This window comes from Musa acuminata, chromosome BXJ1-3 (assembly GCF_036884655.1).
Source record: "Musa acuminata AAA Group cultivar baxijiao chromosome BXJ1-3, Cavendish_Baxijiao_AAA, whole genome shotgun sequence".
Taxonomy (NCBI): domain Eukaryota; kingdom Viridiplantae; phylum Streptophyta; class Magnoliopsida; order Zingiberales; family Musaceae; genus Musa; species Musa acuminata.
This window is the reverse complement of record NC_088329.1, coordinates 3,751,617-3,773,358: the sequence shown is the minus strand read 5'-3', so window position 1 is coordinate 3,773,358 and position 21,742 is coordinate 3,751,617. Positions and strand designations below refer to the sequence as shown.

The 21,742-nt window shown below is 41.1% G+C and overlaps 5 protein-coding genes across 6 annotated transcripts; 4 read left to right on the top strand and 1 right to left on the bottom strand.

Annotated features, from left to right (window-relative positions):
• Window positions 1–162: 162 nt before the first annotated feature.
• Window positions 163–1,101, top strand: LOC135617415 (uncharacterized). Its single transcript, XM_065117576.1, has one exon. It carries the CDS (start codon window positions 341–343, stop codon window positions 782–784), a length of 444 nt encoding a protein of 147 aa, XP_064973648.1. The 5' UTR covers window positions 163–340; the 3' UTR covers window positions 785–1,101.
• A 1,075-nt stretch (window positions 1,102–2,176) lies between these two features.
• Window positions 2,177–8,269, top strand: LOC135617411 (probable nucleoside diphosphate kinase 5). Of its 2 annotated transcripts, XM_065117552.1 has the most exons (5): window positions 2,187–2,402; window positions 3,893–4,117; window positions 5,220–5,327; window positions 7,639–7,748; window positions 7,912–8,269. In XM_065117552.1, the coding sequence occupies exons 1-5, from the start codon at window positions 2,350–2,352 to the stop codon at window positions 7,935–7,937; spliced, it is 522 nt and encodes a 173-aa protein (XP_064973624.1). In that variant the 5' UTR covers window positions 2,187–2,349; the 3' UTR covers window positions 7,938–8,269. The 2 variants fall into 2 exon arrangements, with proteins under 2 accessions (XP_064973633.1, XP_064973624.1); XM_065117561.1 differs by lacking the exons at window positions 7,639–7,748; window positions 7,912–8,269 and adding an exon at window positions 5,661–5,962 and having other exon boundaries at window positions 2,177–2,402.
• A 2,762-nt stretch (window positions 8,270–11,031) lies between these two features.
• Window positions 11,032–12,732, top strand: LOC135617406 (protein TIFY 10a-like). The gene is made up of 5 exons (XM_065117542.1): window positions 11,032–11,446; window positions 11,589–11,751; window positions 11,823–12,061; window positions 12,181–12,238; window positions 12,327–12,732. Exons 1-5 carry the CDS (start codon window positions 11,311–11,313, stop codon window positions 12,484–12,486), a joined length of 756 nt encoding a protein of 251 aa, XP_064973614.1. The 5' UTR covers window positions 11,032–11,310; the 3' UTR covers window positions 12,487–12,732.
• A 973-nt stretch (window positions 12,733–13,705) lies between these two features.
• Window positions 13,706–16,025, top strand: LOC135617404 (pentatricopeptide repeat-containing protein At5g48910-like). Its single transcript, XM_065117532.1, has one exon. The coding sequence runs from the start codon at window positions 13,744–13,746 to the stop codon at window positions 15,670–15,672; it is 1,929 nt and encodes a 642-aa protein (XP_064973604.1). The 5' UTR covers window positions 13,706–13,743; the 3' UTR covers window positions 15,673–16,025.
• A 1,686-nt stretch (window positions 16,026–17,711) lies between these two features.
• Window positions 17,712–18,715, bottom strand: LOC135636585 (ethylene-responsive transcription factor ERF016-like). The gene has a single exon (XM_065148390.1). It carries the CDS (start codon window positions 18,326–18,328, stop codon window positions 17,801–17,803), a length of 528 nt encoding a protein of 175 aa, XP_065004462.1. The 5' UTR covers window positions 18,329–18,715; the 3' UTR covers window positions 17,712–17,800.
• Between the last annotated feature and the right edge of the window lie 3,027 nt (window positions 18,716–21,742).

Here is a 21,742-nt window from a genome sequence, read left to right as displayed (position 1 = left end):
CTCTATTGATTGAGCAATTAAATGAACCTTCATTATCTTCTTAGATTCTTAATTGTGTTCAATGTCGCAAGTCTCAAGATTGCGACGGCATCCACTGTGCCTACCAATCATTGGCCAGCGGATCCATCTCCAGTCCTACCAAGCATAAGACCCCGTCTCGCAGTCGACTCCATCGCCACGGAGATGATTTCCTTATGGGCCTCGCAATGCCACCGGCGTTAGCAGCGGAGGTGATCGCAGTGGGAGGAGGAGACGTAGCGTGATTTCCTTTTTGTTTTTGGCTCTGTTCGCGGCTGTCTCGGACTGCACGGTGGTGGAAGATAGATAGGATTTTCGAGTGATGTCGGACGATGTGCGGGGCGGCGAGGCGAGGCCGGAGGTGGTGTCGGCGGTGTGCGAGTGTTGCGGGCTGACGGAGGAGTGCACGCCGGCGTACGTCGAGGCGGTCCGGGGCCGGTTCAGCGGGCGGTGGGTGTGCGGCCTCTGCGGCGAGGCCGTGGAGGACGAGATCGGCCGCGCGGGGCGGCGGATGTCCACGGAGGAGGCGCTCGTCCGCCACACGAGCTTCTCCGAGAGCTTCCGCGCCGCGCGGCCACCCGTCAACACCGCCGAGCCCATGATCGCCGCCTTGCGGCAGCTCTTCCGCCGCAGCCTCGACTCGCCCCGGGCGACGCGGTCAACACCAACCAGCCCTCGCAGGGGGACGGTGAAGGACGACGGCAGCGACTCCACCCGCAGCTCACTCGCGCGGTCGAGCAGCTGCCTCTCTACTGCGGCCCGGTGAAGCCGAGAACATGACGGTAAACGTCGAGCGAGTGACCACAACACATGCATCAAGATTCGTGGTAAAACCAAATAAAAGTGGCAATTGTTTGGGATTTAGTGTCTCCATTTAGTTTTCCAACAATTAAATTGCTTAACATGAAACAAGAAAGACAACAAAAAAAAAATTTATGAGATAATAGAAATATTTTTCCCTTATTTTTTTTTCTCTTCAAATCTCCTTGTAAATTCTTACATCCAAATCAAAATGCTCTCTCTGCGTGTAAAGAGGGAGGTCAACCTCCCTTTCATGAAATCTAATAATTTTGTTGGATGAAACACCCTTCTCTCTATGCCATGTTGTATGAAGGAGTCCACCGTGGGAAGAAGAAGCTTGCACTCGCAACCATGGAAGGACGGTTTGGAGATGGCAGCTCTTTCTTCTTCTTCTTTAGCTTGACAAAGCTTCCAAGGTTGGACTTGAGTGGTGCAGTGGCTTGAAGTCAATTATTTCAAGCATTCGTAGCCACAAAGTTTCCACCATTTTTTTTTTATGTATATTGTTGGTGAACTAATGCGTCGTGGCTAATGAGTCAGTACGGTCGGGTCCACGGGTCGATATCGAGAGTCTTAAGTCGGTTGAGCTGGTCGCCGAGGTCGGTCGAACCCTTGCGACGGGGTGTCGGCGCCGGGAAGTGGATCAACGTCTCTCGGTCCGGATACCGGTTAGCAACTCGTCATCGGGACGCTAGTTGACGACTCTAAGGTCGGAATGCTCGTAGCTTGAGGGTGACCGCTTTCCTGCAAGTATGGCTCTCGTCGGGTGTTTGCCGACTTTGGCCCCTTTGACGAGCAAGTCATTGGTGGGTTGATTTGTTTATGCCTCTCCTTGGGCCGGATGTCAGCCATGGGCTTTTATACTACTGTACGAGAGTCGGTTGTACGTGGGTTTGGCATGACGACCAATCCTCGAGAGGTGAGATGGTACCTTTGTGCGGTCGCCGTCCCGGGACACGCGGAACGATGCCATGCGGCATCATCCCGGGCTTACCGGGACGGGACGTACTGAGCAATGCCTTGGTACGGATTCTGACTCGACGCGTGGGAGTGCTCCTCTTACTGACTTGGCTGTTACGTGGCGTGACATTGATCGTGACGTGACCTGGACCAAAAATATACCTTATCATATATCTCATAGAAATTTTCTTTTAGTATTCAGATAAATCAAAATAAAATTCCACAAATATATATATATATATATATATATATATATATATATATATATTTCATTGTTTATTCCGTATTTGGCAAATATTGTCTAAAATCAACAAAATGAATGAATAAATAAATAAAATGAACTCGGATCAGATTCGGATTTGAGTATGGATCCGTTTGGTTTCCTCTTTGGATCGGATTCGGATCGGGGCCATAGTGTCGAAGAAAACGGATCATGGTCGGACTCGACTCGGATCCGAGTTAGATAGGCCGCATGTGGTCGTCCCACCCAAGGCACCTGAGCTGCGATCCCTAATGGCCTCCGAAGGCGAAGCGTTCCCGATTTGATCCGCCGATCACCCTCCGCTCCCGATGCGGCAGATCTCGGTCTTCCTTCTCCACCTCCTCGTCATCCTCTTCCTTCAGTAAGTAAACCCGCACGTCTTGCGCCATACTACTATAAGGATTTTGGTTTATTTTTGTTTCGAATGTTTTTATTTTAGATAGATTTCAAATATATTATTCTGTCGGATTTTGCTTAAGGTCTCGATTTTTCTTCGATAAATTGAATCTTCTGGTGTGCTATTGCGTGATTGCAATTAGATTCCTGCTCTCTTAGTGTACGGAGCTTGTTTGAGTCATCTTGGTTTTATTCGAAGAAACGGCTGTGAAGATTTTGGATCTTCTTTTTGTTCTTTTCTAAAATTGTATCTTTTTGTTCTTTAAATAGTGGAGACACATTTTTTCGTTATGAGGAAACAACGCAAGACTTTTGTTTCAGAGTTTCAATCTTACGATCTTTCGCTATTACGTGAACTTGAGCCTTCTCGAAGCTGAATAATCTTTTCCATGATGAGTTTGGAATATTTTCCCCATTGTAAAAGAAGAAGATTTTCTTCCCTCTGTATACTATATTAAGATCAATCTACTTGCTTCATTTGTTAGCTTGTTTTTGTTAGATTACCTTTTAGCTTAAAACCCATAGCTCTTATATCTATAAATATTTTCATGTTAATTAGGTCTATTTTGTTGATTTGGGAATAAATGTTTTGCTTTTGATGTATGTGATTGTGATATTGTGGTATCTTTCATCACCTTTAAGGATCACTCAGCAATACAACCTTTTAGGCTTGTTGGCTATATTTTCATATGATAAGACACTTTCTCTTTTTTATTTTTACCTTATTAAGAATTTTGTCTAGATTCATAACTTTTGCTATTTGTTGTTATTTTTGTCCACGTGATTCATCATCTTGGTTGACAGACTGAGATTCTCTTTCTGTCAAGGTCTTGTTGTCGCGTACGATGTAGCTATAGCTGACAAACTACGTTGTAGCTATTGCAGAATTTTTTTCCATAATTTCTGCATGATTCTTATTTTTATTGAATATTGAACGATTCTTTCTCATTTATGTGGTAGCTGTCAGCTTAATTTTGTCATTCCGGTTCTTTCTAAAAATGTTGGCTTTTGATTTTTGGTGTGTGTGTGTGTGTTCATATTTGGGCGTGTATCATTCTTCTATCTGTTTATGCCTAGAGTTGTTCCATTATTGAACATGAATCTTGCTATCTCGAGAGTTTCCATTGATGCTTTCAATTTCTCCTATTCTAACATTGAGATACAAGCTTATCTTTTTGTTCTTCTAGCAAAAAAATAGTTTGCTTTACTTAGAGCTATCTTTTGTTCTCCTATTCTTTCTTATACTATTCTTTTACTTATTTGGGAGAAATTTACACTTTAGTGATCACTGATGAATTACTTTCATTTTGATGATACATTTTATTAAAAAATATTTATCTTAGTGCATAATATAATTGGTTGACTTTGCAAAAGAGACTCTGGATGACATCATTTTGAGACCTGATAAGTTGATAACTGTACTGACCTGCAGATTAAATTCTCGAGTATTTTCAGGTCTCTGAGCTATGCAGCTTTGGAAAAGGAGAGAACTTTGGCTATGATAAAACCAGATGGAATCTGTGGTAACTTCACGAACCAGATAAAGCAGGTTATTTTGCAATCTGGATTTGTCATAGTCCATGAGATGATGCTCCAGCTTGATGTGAGAAATGTGACACTGTTCTACTCTGAACATTCTGAAAAGAGCTTCTTTCCAAATCTTGTTGGGTATATGACGAGGTATTAACTTGAAATTTTCTTGCATCACTGCTTTTGTTCTTAAACTTGTCTTTCCCTATTATAGCTTTCAACAACTGGAATTGTATCCTTTTTTTAGTTAAAGGTGGCAATATTTAGAATACAAAGCGAATGGCAGTAATAACCTTCCAGAAGAAAAACCACACTGAATGATACATTTTTCTTAGAGGAAATGATACAATTTTCTTTTTGCTTCCAAGAAAGTTAATTTATTAATGGTGAGCGAACGTATTGTGAATGTAGTGTTGCAATTTTTAAAGTTTTAAACTTTTAATACTCAATTGCTAAAGAGTGTTTGTTGTTTATGCATGACACTTGTGAATCTTGAGCAAAGAATCCCGTACCTAAGAGATTGATGAACCAAGTATGGGACATGATCCTAGCCCAAAAAAGTACCAAAGTGCTAGGCTTAGTCTTCCTTTCAGGCACTTAGAATGGTTTCAGCTCAATCCTGTAAAGAATGATTATATTTCTGGACTATGTCCATTAATTCATATGCATTTGCATTGGTTTGTTTCATCCAGACATCTGAAAAGAATGCAGAATCTAGATGCCCTACCTTCTTATTCTTTTAGTACTCATGAAATCTTTTTCTTCCGACTTCATCTCTTGTGATTTTGCTTGTTTAGTGTTTGCTTTATTCTGAGGTTAGTTACAATGATTCAGCGGGTTACATATATTGTCCTTTTTCTCTATCTTTGTGCAATAGTTTTCTGTTTGATTGTTTAACTTTCCTATCCCGTTTTGCTTATTCCCTTACGAAATTTGTCTGTTCTTTTGAAAATTTTGTGTATGTTCGTATAAGTTTCATCACTACCCTTCTTCTTAGTTCCTACTTACATGTATGAACATTATGGTATATATTTTCTGTAATTGATGCCAATAAATTTGTCTTGTCTTTATCCTTCACAAGCATGATTTACTGTAGTCTTTAATAATTTCTTATCCAATTCTTTTTGAAAAATTTTCAATGATTTCTTTGAAGGTAGTTAAAGTACGATTATTATTATTTTTCTTCCTACTGTATTTACTACTTTTCAATTTTACCTGTTAGTTCAGTGAGCAAAATATTATTAACTTGCAGTGGTCCAGTGCTTGTGATGGTTATTGAGAAGATTAATGCTATTGCTGATTGGCGTGCTCTGATTGGACCAACAGATGCGGGAAAAGCTAAAGCTTCCCATCCCAACAGGTTTGCTTGTTCTTATTTTATTATCTCTCCAGCTAGAAAAATAAACAATTATATCAGTTTCCATTGATAAAACAATTAGTCGAGCATCTTAAGCTTTTTTGGCTTTTTTAGATATAAATCCTGTCATGTTGCCAAAAATATATTTGAAAACTTTAGAACATATTGTTAAATGAACTGATCACCGAGTCTACTACTATAAGTTTAGATTAACCAAATTAGCCTTTATTGTATGTTAACTTATAGATGATTTGAGTTTGAATGCCTCTTATATTCTTGTAGCATGAGATTGAATTCTGATGCTTCTTGTCCCTGCATGTACTTGCATTTTTTTAGCAACGAAGTGGTAGCACCCATCAACTTCATTTCAGAGTGTAATGAAGCAGAAAAATAGAGAACCTTCCAGAAACAGTTGTGTGGAATGGAGCAAAAGGTGAAAGAGGAGGGTGGGGAAGGAGACAATGAGTGACCAGCTAACAAAATGATGAGACTGAGGAACACCACAATGGTTGTTACCACCTGTGAAGATTTATACAACATAGCCTCCCATCGATGTCTCTTCTTTGTCCCCTTTGTCCCAAACAACTCTACAACTCATGAAGCATGAATTAATGAGTGAAATTTTCAGTTATTCTATACTTCCCTTGATTTACATGTTATGATATAAACAAAAAGACCCTGTTGCTTCTAGTAGTTTAAGTTTTTAGCATTGGTGGATAACCATTTTATCATGGTAAGATAGTAGGTCATGTGTTTGATCCTAGCTTTCTTTACTTCACAACTCTTCCTTCATTTTTTCATCCATTTCTTCTTCCGAACATAAACTTATGTGCAAAGCCCATTAAACTTTCTGTGGCTTGCATCATTATCCTTCATTTAGGTCCACATGCAAAGTCCGTTATCCTTCATCTAGGTCACACGTGAAGGGGGGTATTAGAATGTAGTTAATTAAAGTCTTTCACACTTGTAAGCTTAAGCTTTTTGATAAGCTGGAAGCAGTCAAAAATGAACACTCCAATCAGTCTAGACAATCCCAATAGGTGTTTGTGTAATGAACACCTGGTTCATCATTAATAATGCATATTAACAAAATTTCACCCAGAAACTTCTTGAGGACTTTCATTTTCATCTCAGCTTTCACTAGTCCCTGTTTTCTTAATGCTTGAAGCTTCTAGTGAACTGCATAGTTCAACATTTGTTCTCCCTCCTTATCATAAATTGTTCCGTGACTAACTCTGATTGGTACAAATGTCAAAATAGCTTTTGGGGGAATATGGCTCATATGGAGGTCCAAAATCCATCAATATGAAACCTAATTACATATGCAGTGTCAACACAATTTTTCATGCCAAAATTGCAAGTAGCTATTCAAGATGTATTGTTTCCACATGTATCATCATCCTCATATTGTTTGATCACCCCTTGTTAAATTTTTTGATATCATCAATCCCAAAGCTTCACCTCATGTCACATATCGTCTTTTTTTTAAATGACATATTGCAGTAAGTAGAGAATGTATTTGAAGTGTGTGGGTAGTGCAGAGATTACCAAGTTCATCAAATTAACTTTTCTCCTAAGGTGAGGCATTTGGACTTTCCGCTCGGCGGATTGCTCATCAGACTTCTAAGTTTGAGGTGACCAATTCTTTGTTTTATAATTCTTCAAGTAGAAGCAAACTGAAATGCCTGAAGGGTAATAAGACTAAAGAATGATTGAAGACAGTAGCTGACCAAGTAAACTAATATGCTTTTGCGTTAATTTATGATCAAAGCTGATAGCATCTCAAAGGATTGCAGGCCCAATTTCAGGATGCAAATGTTGATTTTCTAAGCCTAAACAGAAAGTGAGAGTTTCATAGGCATAATGTATCATCAGCATACTGTATCCATGTGCCTCACTCAGACATCTGAAACAGTAATTATGTAGCATAAATGAACAACAAGAAAGATTAGGTATTTTCTTGGTTAATGATATTTTTTGCAAACAAGTTCGATCGTCCTAGTATAATCAAGGAGAACGGTTGCCTTGGTTGATGAAACTTGAACAATGATACCTGGGAGTCCCTTATCTTTGAATGCTTAAAGGTCCTTTCGTGTTGTGGTCATGGTAGGTTTCCATTGTATGGTTCAAGTGAATGTCATGATCGTGAGAATGGGAAATTGGGGGTGATGGGGTCATGATAGGTTTCTCTTTTTATCACATAGTTCTTACAGTCTTCATGAGACATTATGTCGAGCTCTGCATCTTTTCTATCACACAATTCTGCAAGTATAACTTAATTCTCTTCGTGCTTACCTCTGCTTTTAATTTACAGCATTAGGGCCATGTGTGGGTCGAATTCTGAGAGGAATTGTGTTCATGGTTCAGATTCTCCTCAATCAGCTGCAAGAGAAATTTCATTTTTCTTTGGAGAAATATCACCTGGTCAGTTCTTACTCTCTATAAATATTACTATGTATTTGTTGTCTCATTAAAGGAATAACAAAGTGATTTTGCTAAGGTAAGTTACAAAATAATGGTAGTTTAACAACTCTAAATATGCTCTTTAATGAATACTATCTTCCTCTTGCTTCTCTTTTTCATGCAGGTGTTATCTTGCATGATGAACTATAAGAGTTTTTTTGTTCTCCAAGAAGATCAATTTTGTTTAACCTGCCGAAGCTGCAAAGACCGGAAGATACTCTTCAGATTAACATTATCAACTCTTCTCCTTTATTATGCTGTCTATTTCGATCAATCCAAATGCCTCACTGTGTAACATCTACTGTTGGAAATGGTAAGTGACCTCTCATTTGTTGGGTTCTTCCCAGATCTACACTGGGAAGCATTGCAAGAGAACAGTCCTGCACATTGCTGTATCAAACAAGATCCGTGACGAGAAAGGAAAGTGATATAATTTTGATGATAACTATGAAATGCAATTCCCTTTGTAATTCTTGCTCCTATTTCTTCCGGTGTCTTCTTCCTACCGAAATATTTTCTTCTGTTTCAACTAAGATTCGACGGGAAGATCTCTCGTGATCTGACCTCCGACTTGTGTAGTATAGGGATCTTAATGTAACTTAAAGATGATTAATTATATAGATTAATATATAATTAGTTCGTTAAAGAGTTAGATCATTTTTTATATTGTTCATCATTTATTTAAATCTGAATTTTAGTTTTATATTATATTGTATTATTATACATAAGCTTAATCGGAGGTTAGCATCTCGTAAAATAAACATAAAATAATAAATGAAAAGAAGATCACATGACATAACTCATCGTAGAATTATGTTAGAATGGGATGCTCCAAAATCGAAGATCTTTTTATCATATCATTTTTCGTAAACACCCAATTTTCTATTATTTTGTATTATTTATATGTGGTGGGACTTATATATGGTATCTTTGTGATAGCATAAATTGCAATCTCATCATTTTTCTTGAACGAGTACCCGAAAGTGGCCCCCCGAATTTGGATTAAGATATCCACCTAAATTGGAGCCGCAAGTTTCACAAGATGATGTTGATGTCGCATACTCTTGTTGACTTTGGTCCAAGTGTTCATACTAATTTTGTTCGTGGACAATGACATGGCAACAATCTTCGAGTAGCAATCCACATGGCTTGCTCATGAAATAGTAGGAAGAGAAAACAACACATAGCCAAAGGCCATGTTTTTGGGTGGTGAGCACATTTCACATATTTATGCTGTTTTGTCACGCTTGTTTGGGAGATGAGATGTAGATGTGGACGTATGATAAATACACCTAATGAGGAGGCCCTTCTCTCCATCCATACACACATTAGTCTTCTTCGAAAGTTGCAAGGTGATGTGGCCTCTCACAGTCCTCTCTCGAGTGTGAGATATTGGGGAAGATATGAAGATAGAGATTGGTGGTTCCATGATTGTGGGGATTGATGGAGTTGAATTGGATTTAGACTGAAATTTAAGAATTGATAGCACATGACAACCTAATTTGTTTTCAATCGTTCATTGTTATTATAATCCTCGAATAGAAAAATTAGAATTATATCCTTGTTAAATCGATGATCCGATAAAAAAAAAAAAAACTATTATGATGCGAAGGATTCTAGTAACTAATAATATAAAAAAATTAATTTATATATATATATATATATATATATATATATATATATATATATAGTTTTATAAATCTTGGATTAATAGGAGTTGATATTATCATATCTTTGGAATTTATCTTTGAACTCCAAAGATATTTCTATATGATATTTCTATACTCGTAAATTTATTCAACCACAAAAATAAATCTAAAAAATTATTGGTGAGGCATCTGATTCGAGTATGCCTTTTGACGAATCACATCAAAGATAACCATCATCAATTCATTGTATATGTCACTACCATCAACGGCGAGCCTCTATCCACTCAAAATAAACTCAAAATAAACGTTGCGTTATACTTCTCTCCCTCCCTTAGTTTATTTATCATTAACGTTCACTTAATTCTATTTTAATTTGAAATGATTTTTAATTATATTAGCTAACGTAAATAATTTTATTTATATAAAATTATAAAGAGAGATCTTTTGAAAATTATTTGTATGATTATGAGAGTTTTCTCTCTCTCTCTCTTATACTCAAGAAATTATTTGTATGATTATGGGAGTTTTCTTTTTTTTCCATTAAACATTTATAAGGAAGATAGTGTAATTCGGTAAATTACATTCAGATTAAGAATTCTAAAAATAGAAAAAATAAAAATTATTGTCCTAAGATTCTTTCTCGGAATTCGTGTACACATTAAATGCAACAGTGAGATTGTGATGTGTTTCATGTTTATCCATAGGGTGACGACATGGCGATAAAGATGTGGAAAACATGGATTAAAAATATATATTGTATATTGACTTTATAGGTTTATTATATTTATTTATTTTCTCTAAGAAATCGTGTCTCATGGATTAGAAGTCAAAGCGACAGAGTTGTTGACTCGGGTAATCGATCTCCATCAACTCCCTCCCATTCACGGGGAACATTGTCTTCCCATAAAAAGATACGATCGAGTCAATCTCTCTCTTTTTTTCCTCTCATTCCGTTTACGATCTCATAATTTTGCTCGAATATATTTTTTTATTCATTTTTAGCTAGTAATTGATAAAATAAAATATAAATATTATATATATATATATATATATTGATTAAGAAATAAGGAACCAAGATATAATTACCTCAAAGGTATGTATGCAATACCGTACGATACCGGTGTTTCGAGGTTGGCTCGGTCGATACGATAGTTTTATATATATTTTTTTTTACTGTAATACTATAGCACCTGTATCGGACGGTCGTCGAACCGGTACGTATCGCCCGTATCGAGTGGTACCATTCGATACTACATACCATGATAACATTCATCTTAAATCCTTAAAAGAATAATTAAAATAAAGTATAAATTCCTTTGTTGATGTTCATGAAAATAAAATAAATTTTTTTATATAAAAATAAAAATAATAAAAATAAAAAAGTATTTAATATATTATTTAATTGATTAAAAAAATTATATCTTATGCTTAAAAAAATTATTTTCACGGAGAATCCAACATCTGTTAAATAAATGGCATCAAATTTTTGTTGGAGATAGTAAATGCTGAACATATTTGCTGAAGAATTTAATGCATCATATTTAATTTGTAGTCTTGTGAGGATTACGCCCACTGCATGTGTTACTGTGACAGCAGCTGCACTCTCAGTCGTCTTCTCTGCGGCCGACGTTTGTTGTTTGTCGAAGGCATCACGTGTTTCCAAGTCTTATTATTCCCTTCTCTCTTTTCTTCTTCCTTCTTTCTTCCGCCATCAATTCCCTCCTTCAGCCACTTCGAAAAGAACACGTGATTCTCGACTCCGCCGCACTGTTCTCTCGCTTTCCCTCTCACCCAATGGACGATTCCAACGCACGATTTCTATAAAACAAAAGGCTCGAGAAGGGTGAGGAGAGAGGAGGCGGAGGAGGAGGAAGATGGGAAGAAGCAAGGGAGAGAAGTCCAACTTCAATGAGACGTGCAGGCTGTTGAGCCAGTACTTGAAGGAGAAGGGCGGCTTGGGTGGCCTTGGCTTGGAGATGACCCCTAAAGCTCTTGATCAACAGGGTAAAGGTGAGATTTTTTGAGCTTTGGATCTCTAAAAGCCTTTTGTTTTTTTCGCCTTATTTGTCAGTTCTACATGTTCTTCAGTTTTGCTCTTTGAACAAGTAATTGACGAAGATAAAATTTACTCTGATCTTTCTTTTTCTTTCAGGTAAATCTCCGGCGCCGGCGACCATGAGCCTGTTGCCAGGGGTGGATGTGCCGGGAGAGGATCAAACATCTCCGAAATCCATGGATCTCTTTCCCCACAAGTCTGGTCTTGATTCAGGTGCTCTGGCCATGGAGGAACCTGGCGAGAAGACCTCAGATATCAAGTAAGACTCTGCTACAGATTTTTATGTGATGACAAGGGAGCTTAATCTGATTCTTCCAACCATGGTTTCAGGAAGATGGAGAAGGGCCAACTGACGATCTTCTATGGTGGAAAGGTGCTGGTTTTTGATGATTTCCCAGCCGAAAAGGCCGAGGATCTGATGCAGAAGGCGGCCAAAGAGAGCGTTGCGCCCCAAAATCTCAGCTTTTCCACCCATCACTCCTCCACTGCCAGAGCTGATGGCCCTCGGTCCGGCGGAAGTCCAGCGACGCCAGCCCCTGCGGATAGCCTGTCGAAGGCCAATGCTTCAGGTAACGACTCCTCTGTCATTGTAATCTATTGCCAGCAAAGTGATGTGATGAATTCCTCTTTCCGCGCCCCACCCCCCCCCCCCCCCAACTGACCAGTAGCTGCTTCTGATGGATTGCAGACATGCCCATAGCCAGAAGGAACTCCCTCCACCGATTCCTCGAGAAGAGGAAGGACCGGTGTGTAATCGACACTCCCAAATAGATCCACACGACGTTACTGCAGCTGAAAGCTAAAGTTTTTCTTCTCCTTGCCATCATCTTCCAGGATCAGCACCAAGGCCCCATATCAAGTACATGGTTCTTCTGCATCCATGGAGGAGGGCAAGCCAGAGTCGTGGCTCAACCTAGGCCGGCAAACTCCACAGCCAGAGCAGAGCTCAGAGAGTAGCAAGCGGCAGACATATGGATGTGTTGGGCACAACTGATACAGAGCTCCATCCGACTATGGTGATCAGTTGTCAGATCCGCTACTTGTCCTTGTAGCCTCCATCGTCATCCTCTTAGCGAGAGGACGATCAGAGTAAGAGAGGTGGTAGCGTTGGGTTTTTCTTGGTTGATGTAACCTTGTATTTTTGTAAGAACTCCCTCGTCGGGGAATGTTCTTATTTGCCAGTTGGAACTGCTGATCTCTGTATTGAACTTGAAGATACAGATCTGTAGCATCTCTAGAATTGATTCCTGGCAGTGATATGAGCAAATTGAACCTAAACTTACTTAAAGACATCTTGGATCATTGGGCATAATAACATCTTCGAAGAACAGCAGAAAAAAAAGGCAGCTTTTGGTGTCATGGTGATCTTCCAGCGAGGCCGCAAGCAATGCTGGCTTTACTTACAAGGCAAGCTTCTTGTGAAGACCAAACTTTAGGGAGCTGCACGTTTTCCTCCTGTGTCTATTGATGATTCCTCCTTTCCTCAACCACTCACGCCAATCTCATCTTTTCTTCTTCCTCCGTTGGGGTAGTAGGAGAGCTCGGTCTTCTTCACCTTCTTCTTTGAAGAAGACCGTCTTGCTTCATGGCCCATTGATGTGGCTATTTGTCGTCTGTGGAGTACCTAATTGGAAGTGTTCGCTGAGGCGAGTAAAGCGGAAAGCAAAGCGGTGGAGTGAAGGAGAAGCCATCGGATGCTGTACGAAAGATATTTATTTTGGTAAGGGAAAGCATGTGTTGAACGAGCCAACAGAAGGTGGGCCCACTGTGGACCCACCCAACGCTGGCCATTATTCTGCGCCCATAATTTAAGGTAAAAAGAGAGGTACAACTGTTCAAGTGTCATCATCTACGGTAAATTTCAGAATATTCTTTTTTTGCTTTTTTCGAAAAATATCCCTTTTTCAGAATATCCAATAGCATCCTTTTATTATATTATTATAATATTTTTTTGATATTATTGAAAACACTATAATACAGCGTAAAAACACTATATTAACTTTATGGACTAATCCATATGAAAAGGGAAGAAAAAAAAAAGATAGATAGATAGATAGAGTTATTTCAAATATTATGTAAAAAAGAGAAGCCTATAATGAATAAAATGATCAATATTATTTTTTAGTTAAAATATAAAAATATAGGAGAGTCACATATTTTTATGAGCTTAAATCGAGTGAGTTGGGCACATATATATTAGACACCCACGACTCCGTGCTCAATCCATGGAGTACGTTAAGGAGGTCACAGAATGAACTTGAACTCGAACATCGCGACGTCGCTCAACCCTTCGCCATGCCTTCCTCTTCTCTCCCCTCCGACTTGCCCCTCTTCCACTCCCTCCTCCCTCGTATCCTCTCTCAAGACCTCCAAAACCCTCCGAGACCTCCACCAACTCCACGCCCTGGCCATCAAAACAGGCCTCTTGGGAGACCCCCTCGTCGCGGCCGAGGTCCTCAGGTCCTCCGTCCTCTCGGAACATCGCGACCTTCGTTACGGCCGCCGGGTGTTCGACCAAATGCCGGAGCCCAACTGCTTCTCCTGGAACACCCTCATCCGGGCCTACTCCGAGAGCGACGGCGGCCACCCCTCCGAGTCCCTTTTGCTCTTCTCCCGGATGCTCCTCTGCGAGACCGCCCGACCAAACCGATACACCTTTCCTTCCGTGTTGAAGGCTTGCGCTCGCGCCGAAGCGATCCGAGAAGGGAAGCAGGTCCATGGACAAGTCATCAAGTTGGGGTGGGACGATGACGCGTTTGTCCTTACCAATTCGGTGAGGATGTACGCGTGTTGTGGGTTCATGGAAGATGCTCGGAAGTTGGTCGAGAAGAGTTCCCTGTCTCCTGAGAGCGAATCCAGCGTCGTGCTGCATAACATTGTGATCGATGGATATTTTAGGCTTGGCATGGTTGAAGAAGCGAGGCAAGTGTTCGACAGAATGGCGAATAAAAGTGTGATCTCTTGGAATGGCATGATATCTAAGTTTGCACAGACTGGTCACTTTAAGGAGGCGATTTGTGTTTTCAGGAAGATGCAATTGGAAGGCGTGAAACACAATTATGTCACTCTGGTGAGCGTTCTGCCTGCAATCTCACGGCTAGGTGCCCTTGAGTTGGGTGAATGGGTCCATGCATATGCAGAAAAGAATGTTATAGAGGTGGATGATGTTCTAGGATCGGCTCTAGTTGACATGTACTCCAAGTGCGGAAACATCGACAAGGCTGTTCAGGTATTTGAAGGCCTACCGAAGCGCAATCCAATCACATGGAGTGCGATGATTGGTGGGCTTGCATTGCACGGGCGGGCAAGTGAAGCACTGGATTATTTTCAGAGGATGGAGAAAGCTGGAGTTGTACCATCAGATGTTGTTTTTATTGGAGTTCTGAATGCTTGTAGTCATGCGGGCTTGGTGGATGAAGGTCGGTCGTACTTCAACCGAATGGTAAACGTCTATCGGCTAAGCCCTAGAATTGAGCACTATGGGTGTATCGTCGATATGCTCGGTCGTGCAGGGCTTCTTGAAGAGGCTGAGGAGCTTGTAGTTAACATGCCTGTGAAGCCAGATGATGTAATTTATAAGGCCTTCCTAGCAGCTTGCAAAAAGCATGGCGATGTCGAGATTGGAATGCGTGCTGCAAAGTGCCTCATGGAACTCGTCTCTCATCACGGTGACTCATATGTGCTCCTCTCAAACCTTTTTGCCTCTTTAGGGGAGTGGGATACCGTAGCTAAGCTGAGACTAACGATGAGGGAATTGGAAGTAAGGAAAGATCCAGGATGTAGTTGGATTACAATCGATGGCATGATTCATGAGTTTGTGGTGGAAGATTACACCCATCCACGAACCAAGGAGATCTATTTGATGCTAGAAGAGATGGCTGTCAAATTACAGGAGGCAGGTTATGTACCAGACACGGCGCAAGTTTTGCTCAACATCGAAGAGGAAAAGAAGGAGAGCACACTGTTCTACCACAGTGAGAAGATAGCTATTGCCTTTGGTTTGATCAGCACGAGCTCGGGGACAACATTGCATATCGTGAAAAACTTGCGCATTTGTGGGGATTGCCACTCCTCGATAAAGCTTATTTCAAAGGTCTATGGTCGTAGAATAATCGTGAGGGATCGGAGCCGCTTCCACCATTTTGAGGATGGTATTTGCTCTTGTAATGACTATTGGTGATGGAAGCTTGGCTGAGGACTGGTATTTGGATCAGCATGTTTTAAGATCTTGAGTTCATCAAATTTTTTATGGTGATATATCACAGAGGTGATCCTTTTCCTAAGCTCCAGATGTCAATAAATTAGTTGAAGTCCAATTCATCAAGGCCTTCGCAGGCTCGTGAGGACTAGCAGCTTTCAAGGTTTACTTGACTGCAAGGAGTGCAGGGGAACCAATTTTGTACGTCAGGATTTAATCCCAGTCATGCTGTCTTCAGCGGTCTCTATGTCTTAACTTTAGTAAGAGGATTCCCTTTTGTGCCCGTGGATCTATGACATTATCTGCACAGAATACAAATGACAATTTTCCATCCATCTTTTGCTTTGCTGCAGTGGATGCCTCTCACGTTGTCCATCAAAGGTTCTTTTTTTTTCTCATTACCATTATCATACTTTATGAGGTATGAAGTCAAACCATTTGGTGAGTTTATGTGTCATTAGGTTTTCCATCCATAAATCAGTACACCTCAGCGACAACCTGACCAAGTCTTCCAACAACGGTTGATCTGATTGTTCTGTTGGTTGTATGTATGTTGCTAATTCTGATCCTTTTCCTTAGATGTAAATGCTGCATCTTTCTTTTGTCCTTTTGTATTCTTGCTGTAACATGAATAAATTTCTCTTCATAAAGTGGGGATCATCTGGTTACTTCATAAATCTAATATGAGGCCCTGGTCATGTTGACCCTTCTATATAGTGGGTTTATGAGAGCCACAAAATGGTTGACAATTTCTGTGATGAAACCTTTTATATAGCAAATCTCATAAAGCTTCCAAGTTCAAATTTCACATCATTCCACTGAGACAAACAATGTTGTATCTTTCCAGTGATTTTATCATCCTGATGGTGACAAGATAGGGTATCTTTGCTGCTAGAGTCTTGGGCTCAGACTACTTCAATTTGAACTAGTGCAATTGTGGATTTACAAGTAAATGACCATAATCCCAGCTTTGCTGCTTGTCATGAGTCATAGACATCATCAAGTTTCCAATGAGAAGTGTTCATGTTGTAAGACTTTCCTTGCTATCCTGCACCAGCATACTATTGGCATATCACCATGTAAGCAGTATGATTCGGACCACGTGTTCTCGAATGCAGCTGAGCTGTCCGCTCGCAGCATGCCCTTTTGCTCCTGCCAATGGCCATCTGCGGTGTTTCGCGGACAGCTGATCCTGATCTGTCTTCTGTTTTTCTCTACCCCAAATTTGCCACCTTTAGGTTCTTCAGAAAAAAATCGAGCTGAAGCTGAAAATAGTTTTGATATCTAGATGGTGATCTTTAATCTGTCTCATCATATGCATGTGCACTCTAGTTGTTGATTTGAGGATCTGGACCTCAATTCACTACCATATCTTCCTGTGCCTCAAGCCATGATGAGCCTCAAATCTTACAGAACATTCTTGTTTAATTGTCATAGAAGCACTCCAAAGTCATAAACTCTTGCATTTGTGCTGATGCTTGATAGAGTAGCAAAATAGTTTTGGTAACCCATTCTAAAGTGAAGAAATAATGGAAACTAAATGAAACATGGGGCACTTCTTTTGTTTGTCTCTCTGCTTTGTTTGTGTGTGTCTCAATGCTTTTGACACTCTCTTGTCATAGTTTTGGTAACCCATTCTAAAATGAGTGAGGAAAAATTTAGACAGGCAATTTCCATATGACTCATAGCTATGTTTAAAGAACTGAGATTGGCTGCTAGAATTTTACATTCTGCTTCTTTTTCTTCTTCTCTTAGTCATTTTGTCTGCTCTTTTAAGTTACCAATTTTTTTTATTAGTATGCTGCACCAAATATTATGTTAATCAAAAGTTGACATTTCATTGTGGATTTATTGAGTTTGTAAAGTTGTTTTATCTCTCACTAAAACGACTGCTATGATGATAAGTAATCAGAGTTTCTATATCATTGGAATTACACTAAAGAATGATCCTAAATTTTGTATAGCATTATGACAAATCATATATATATATATATATATATATATATATATATATATATATATATATATATATATATGTGAACAATTGAACGAATATAAGTAAACGATGTGCAGAGCGGCGACGTGCAGTTCCTTATGGTGCAGCGTCTCTTCAGAAACTCCAGAGGAAAGAGTTGGACCCGAAGTCGACGGCCCCGTGGTCTTCCACCACATCCGCCGGCGGCGCCGGCGAGAAGAAGTCGTACATGTAGTCATCCATCGCAGCTGGGAACTCGGTGCCTTCCTCCGAGGCTGTCGCCTGCTGCGGGTCCATGAACGACCAGTCCAGCGGCTCCCCGCTCCCGGCCTCCCCAGCGGTTGGAGCAAGCCTCGGCTGCGACGGCGGTGTCGCGGCATGGCGGGCAGCTGCGGCCTGGATCTGCTGCGGGGAGAGGGGCTGCGTGGCGCAGGGCGGAGGAGAATCGGGGAAGTTGAGCCGGGCGCGGGGGCCACGGAGGCACACGGCAGCGGCGTCGAAAGCCCGGGCGGCCTTCTCGGGTGAGTCGTAAGACCCGAGCCAGATCCGGTCGCGGCTGTTGGGGAGCCGGATCTCCGACACCCACTTGCCCCACTTCCGCCGCCGCACCCCCTTGTACCGCCTCTCCTCCCCCGCCGCCGCCCCGCGTCCTTCCCGCTCCATCGTCTCCGCTCCTCGGGCGACCTGCAACGTGTTCTCCCAAACGTTCGGCGAGAGTGGCGATGGCGGGAAGGGCTCGTCATGGGGTCATATACATCGTAGCAGCGAAGCGCGTGGTAGGGAAATCGAAGGCGAGCTTCCCGCGGTGGAGTTAGGACGACTGGGGTTGTCGATTGGGAAGCGATGTGCGCGTGCACCTTCTCCAGAAAAGAACAATGTTTCTCCAACCACTTGACGCACCGCTCGTATCTCCTAGTTGACCAGGTGAACCATAAACTGTGAGAGAAAGTGCAAGTATCCACGGGAGGGTGGACGAAGGAGGAGGCCAATAGCGGCTCACAGTGTGAAGGTCTCACGCGGGGACCGACCACGCAAGAAAGTCAAACTGGAAGCAACAGTGGAGTCCACTGGCTACAAAAGGAAAAACCCCACATTTCCCCTCGTGGGATGGATCGATTCTACTGTTCCAAAGTGAAGTCTCTCTCTCTCTCTCTCTCATGGATCCATGGTCTTTCTCATTCCGACTCGACAATGATTTTTCTACCTTGTTCGTACGACGACGATCTTCCTCTATTCGTCAATGATCTACTATACACGGTATTATTCCATCACACTGATGGGGATATAAACAGGAATAACCTTTGTATAGGAACAAATACTAGAAGACCAAAATACGCAGCGGAATAAAATGGAAACACAATCAATCAGAACACCAAGATATACGTGGAAAACCCCTTCAATGTGAAGGGTAAAAACCACGGGGCAAACTAGAGATAATCCACTATGAGAATAATGAATATACAAATCTCAATCTCTTGCCCAAAACCCAAGCAACAACCACAAGAGAATAACTGGGATACAAGGATCACGTTACTGCCCACAATATCTAAAACCTCCCAAGTAATCTCAGCAAGAGCCTACTGTAGATTTGATCTAACCTGAGATGAGAACACTGCTAGATGATTGTGAACAGTCTCTCTGCGCTGTCCTTGTCTTCTTCCCTTTCTTTCTCTTCCTCTTCTGCCTTGTTCTCCTTCCTCTCTTTGGAATCTCGTCGCTGCAAAGATCTGCCTCGTTGCTGCCTTTTTATAGCTTTAATCTGCCTCTAAAACGCAGCCACCATACCCCCCTAATCTTAATTAGGGTTAGGTTAAGAGGGGGTGTGAGCTGTGGGCTGATAAAGCCCACATGGGCTGAATATGGGCCATCAGCCCAACAACCTCCCCCTTCAGCCCATAAGGGAGGCTGTCCCATGACTCCTCAATGTGAAGCCATACCGACCAACTGTCGGCATATCTCCTGTCTTTCTTTTGTTAAGGTCTTCGTCAACATGTCTGCTCCGTTGTCATCTGTATGAATTTTCTAAAGCTGCAACTGCTTCTCTTCAAATACATTTCGAATCCAGTGGTATCTAACATCTATATGCTTTGACTTGGAATGAAACATTGGATTCTTACACAAATGGATGGCACTCTGGCTGTCACAATGCATCATATAATTTTCCTGTTTCAGCCCCAATTCTTGTAAGAATTCTTTCATCCATAACATTTCTTTGCATACCTCTGTAGCAGCAATATATTCTGCTTCTGTGGTGGAGAGAGCAATACACCTTTGTAACCTGGATTGCCATGACACAGCTCCCCCTGCAAAAGTAAGTACATAACCTGAAGTAGACTTCCTCGTATCTATATCTCTTGCCATATCTGCATCTGTGTAACCTGTTAACGCAGGTGGTCCACTTCCAAAGCTTAAACAAACCTTAGAGCTCCCTCTGAGATATCTAAAAATCCACTTCACTGCTGCCCAGTGTTCTTTGCCTGGATTTGCAAGAAATCTGCTAGTAACACCCACTGCATATGCGATGTCCGGCCTCGTACATACCATTGCATACATTAAACTTCCAACTGCTGAAGCATAAGGAACCTTTTGCATTTTCTCCTTCTCCTCATCACTTGACGGACTCTGTTCTGAGCACAACTTGAAGTGACCTGCAAGAGGAGAACCAACTGGCTTAGCATTACTCATACTAAATCTTTCCAATACCTTCTCGATGTATTTCTCCTGTGACAACCAAATCTTCTTGTTTTTCCTGTCACGAGAAATCTGCATGCCTAGTATTTGCTTTGCTGGCCCCATGTCCTTCATTGCAAAAGACTCACTCAGTTCCTTCTTTAACATGTCAATTTTAGACATATCCTTTTCCAAGAATAAGTATGTCATCAACATAAAGTAAGAGAATAATAAAATTCTCACCAAACCATTTGATGTACACACAATGATCTGAAGCCGTTCTTTTGTATCCATTTTCTGTCATAAATGAATCAAACTTTCTGTACCACTGTCTTGGAGCTTGCTTTAGCCCATACAAGCTCTTCTTCAACTTGCAGACAAAATTATCTTTACCTTTGACTTTGAAGCCTTCTGGTTGCTCCATATAAATTTCCTCCTCCAAATCACCATGAAGGAAAGCTGTCTTCACATCTAACTGCTCAACCTCCAAGTCCTGGCTAGCAGCAATACCAAGAGCAACACGAATAGAAGACATTTTAACAACAGGAGAAAATATCTCTTCAAAGTCAATACCTTTCTTTTGACCAAAGCCTTTCACAACCAATCTAGCTTTGTACTTTGGTTGAGAACAATATTCTTGAGTCTTCAACCTAAAAACCCACTTGTTCTTCAAGGCCTTCATTCCATTTGGTAGCAGCACCAAATCATAAGTGTGGTTCTTCTGAAGAGCATCCATCTCTTCCTGCATAGCAACTAACCACTTCTCTTTCTGCTCACTCTCAACTGCTTCCTGGTAACTCTCTGGTTCACCTGCATCAGTAAGCATCACATACTCATCTGTAGAGTATCTTCTGGAAGGTTGACGTTGTCTAGAAGATCTTCTCAATTGAGGTTCTGAGGGAACTTGCTCTCCTACTTCTTCTTGCTCAACATGTCCTGCAGGTAAATCAATATCAGGCTCTACACTATTTTCCTGCACATCTCCCCCATCACCCTGATATACTGGAGAAATAACTGGGTCACAATCTGCTAATCCTTCTACAGAAGTCTTGGCTGGTGCCTTCTTCTTCAAATCCTCAAAGGTTTGATCCTCAAAGAAGACCACATCTCTACTCCTGAACACCTTCTGCTTTTCTGGATCCCAAAGCCTGTAACCAAACTGATCATGTGAGTAACCAAGAAAAATACATTCTTTAGACTTACCATCTAGCTTGGACCTCTCATTATCTGGAACATGTGCAAATGCACGACAACCAAACACTCTCAAATGCCTGTAGGAAACATCTTTCCCTGACCATACATGCTCTGCAACATCACCATCTAGGGCTGTACATGGTGATAAGTTGATCACATCAACTGCAGTCCTCAAAGCCTCATCCCAAAACCTTTTGGGTAGCTTGGCCTGTG

Excerpts from the sequence above, each read along its gene's own strand:
- LOC135617404 (XM_065117532.1), top strand. The coding sequence starts at position 13,744 with ATGAACTTGAACTCGAACATCGCGACGTCGCTCAACCCTTCGCCATGC.
- LOC135617415 (XM_065117576.1), top strand. The coding sequence starts at position 341 with ATGTCGGACGATGTGCGGGGCGGCGAGGCGAGGCCGGAGGTGGTGTCG.
- LOC135636585 (XM_065148390.1), bottom strand. The coding sequence starts at position 18,328 with ATGGAGCGGGAAGGACGCGGGGCGGCGGCGGGGGAGGAGAGGCGGTAC.
- LOC135617406 (XM_065117542.1), top strand. The coding sequence starts at position 11,311 with ATGGGAAGAAGCAAGGGAGAGAAGTCCAACTTCAATGAGACGTGCAGG. Across the intron at positions 12,062-12,180 it reads GTCGAAGGCCAATGCTTCAG|ACATGCCCATAGCCAGAAGG; the intron begins GTAACGACTCCT and ends GATGGATTGCAG. Across the intron at positions 12,239-12,326 it reads CTCGAGAAGAGGAAGGACCG|GATCAGCACCAAGGCCCCAT; the intron begins GTGTGTAATCGA and ends ATCATCTTCCAG.
- LOC135617411 (XM_065117552.1), top strand. The coding sequence starts at position 2,350 with ATGCGGCAGATCTCGGTCTTCCTTCTCCACCTCCTCGTCATCCTCTTC. Across the intron at positions 4,118-5,219 it reads CTTGTTGGGTATATGACGAG|TGGTCCAGTGCTTGTGATGG; the intron begins GTATTAACTTGA and ends ATTAACTTGCAG. Across the intron at positions 5,328-7,638 it reads AAAGCTTCCCATCCCAACAG|CATTAGGGCCATGTGTGGGT; the intron begins GTTTGCTTGTTC and ends TTTAATTTACAG.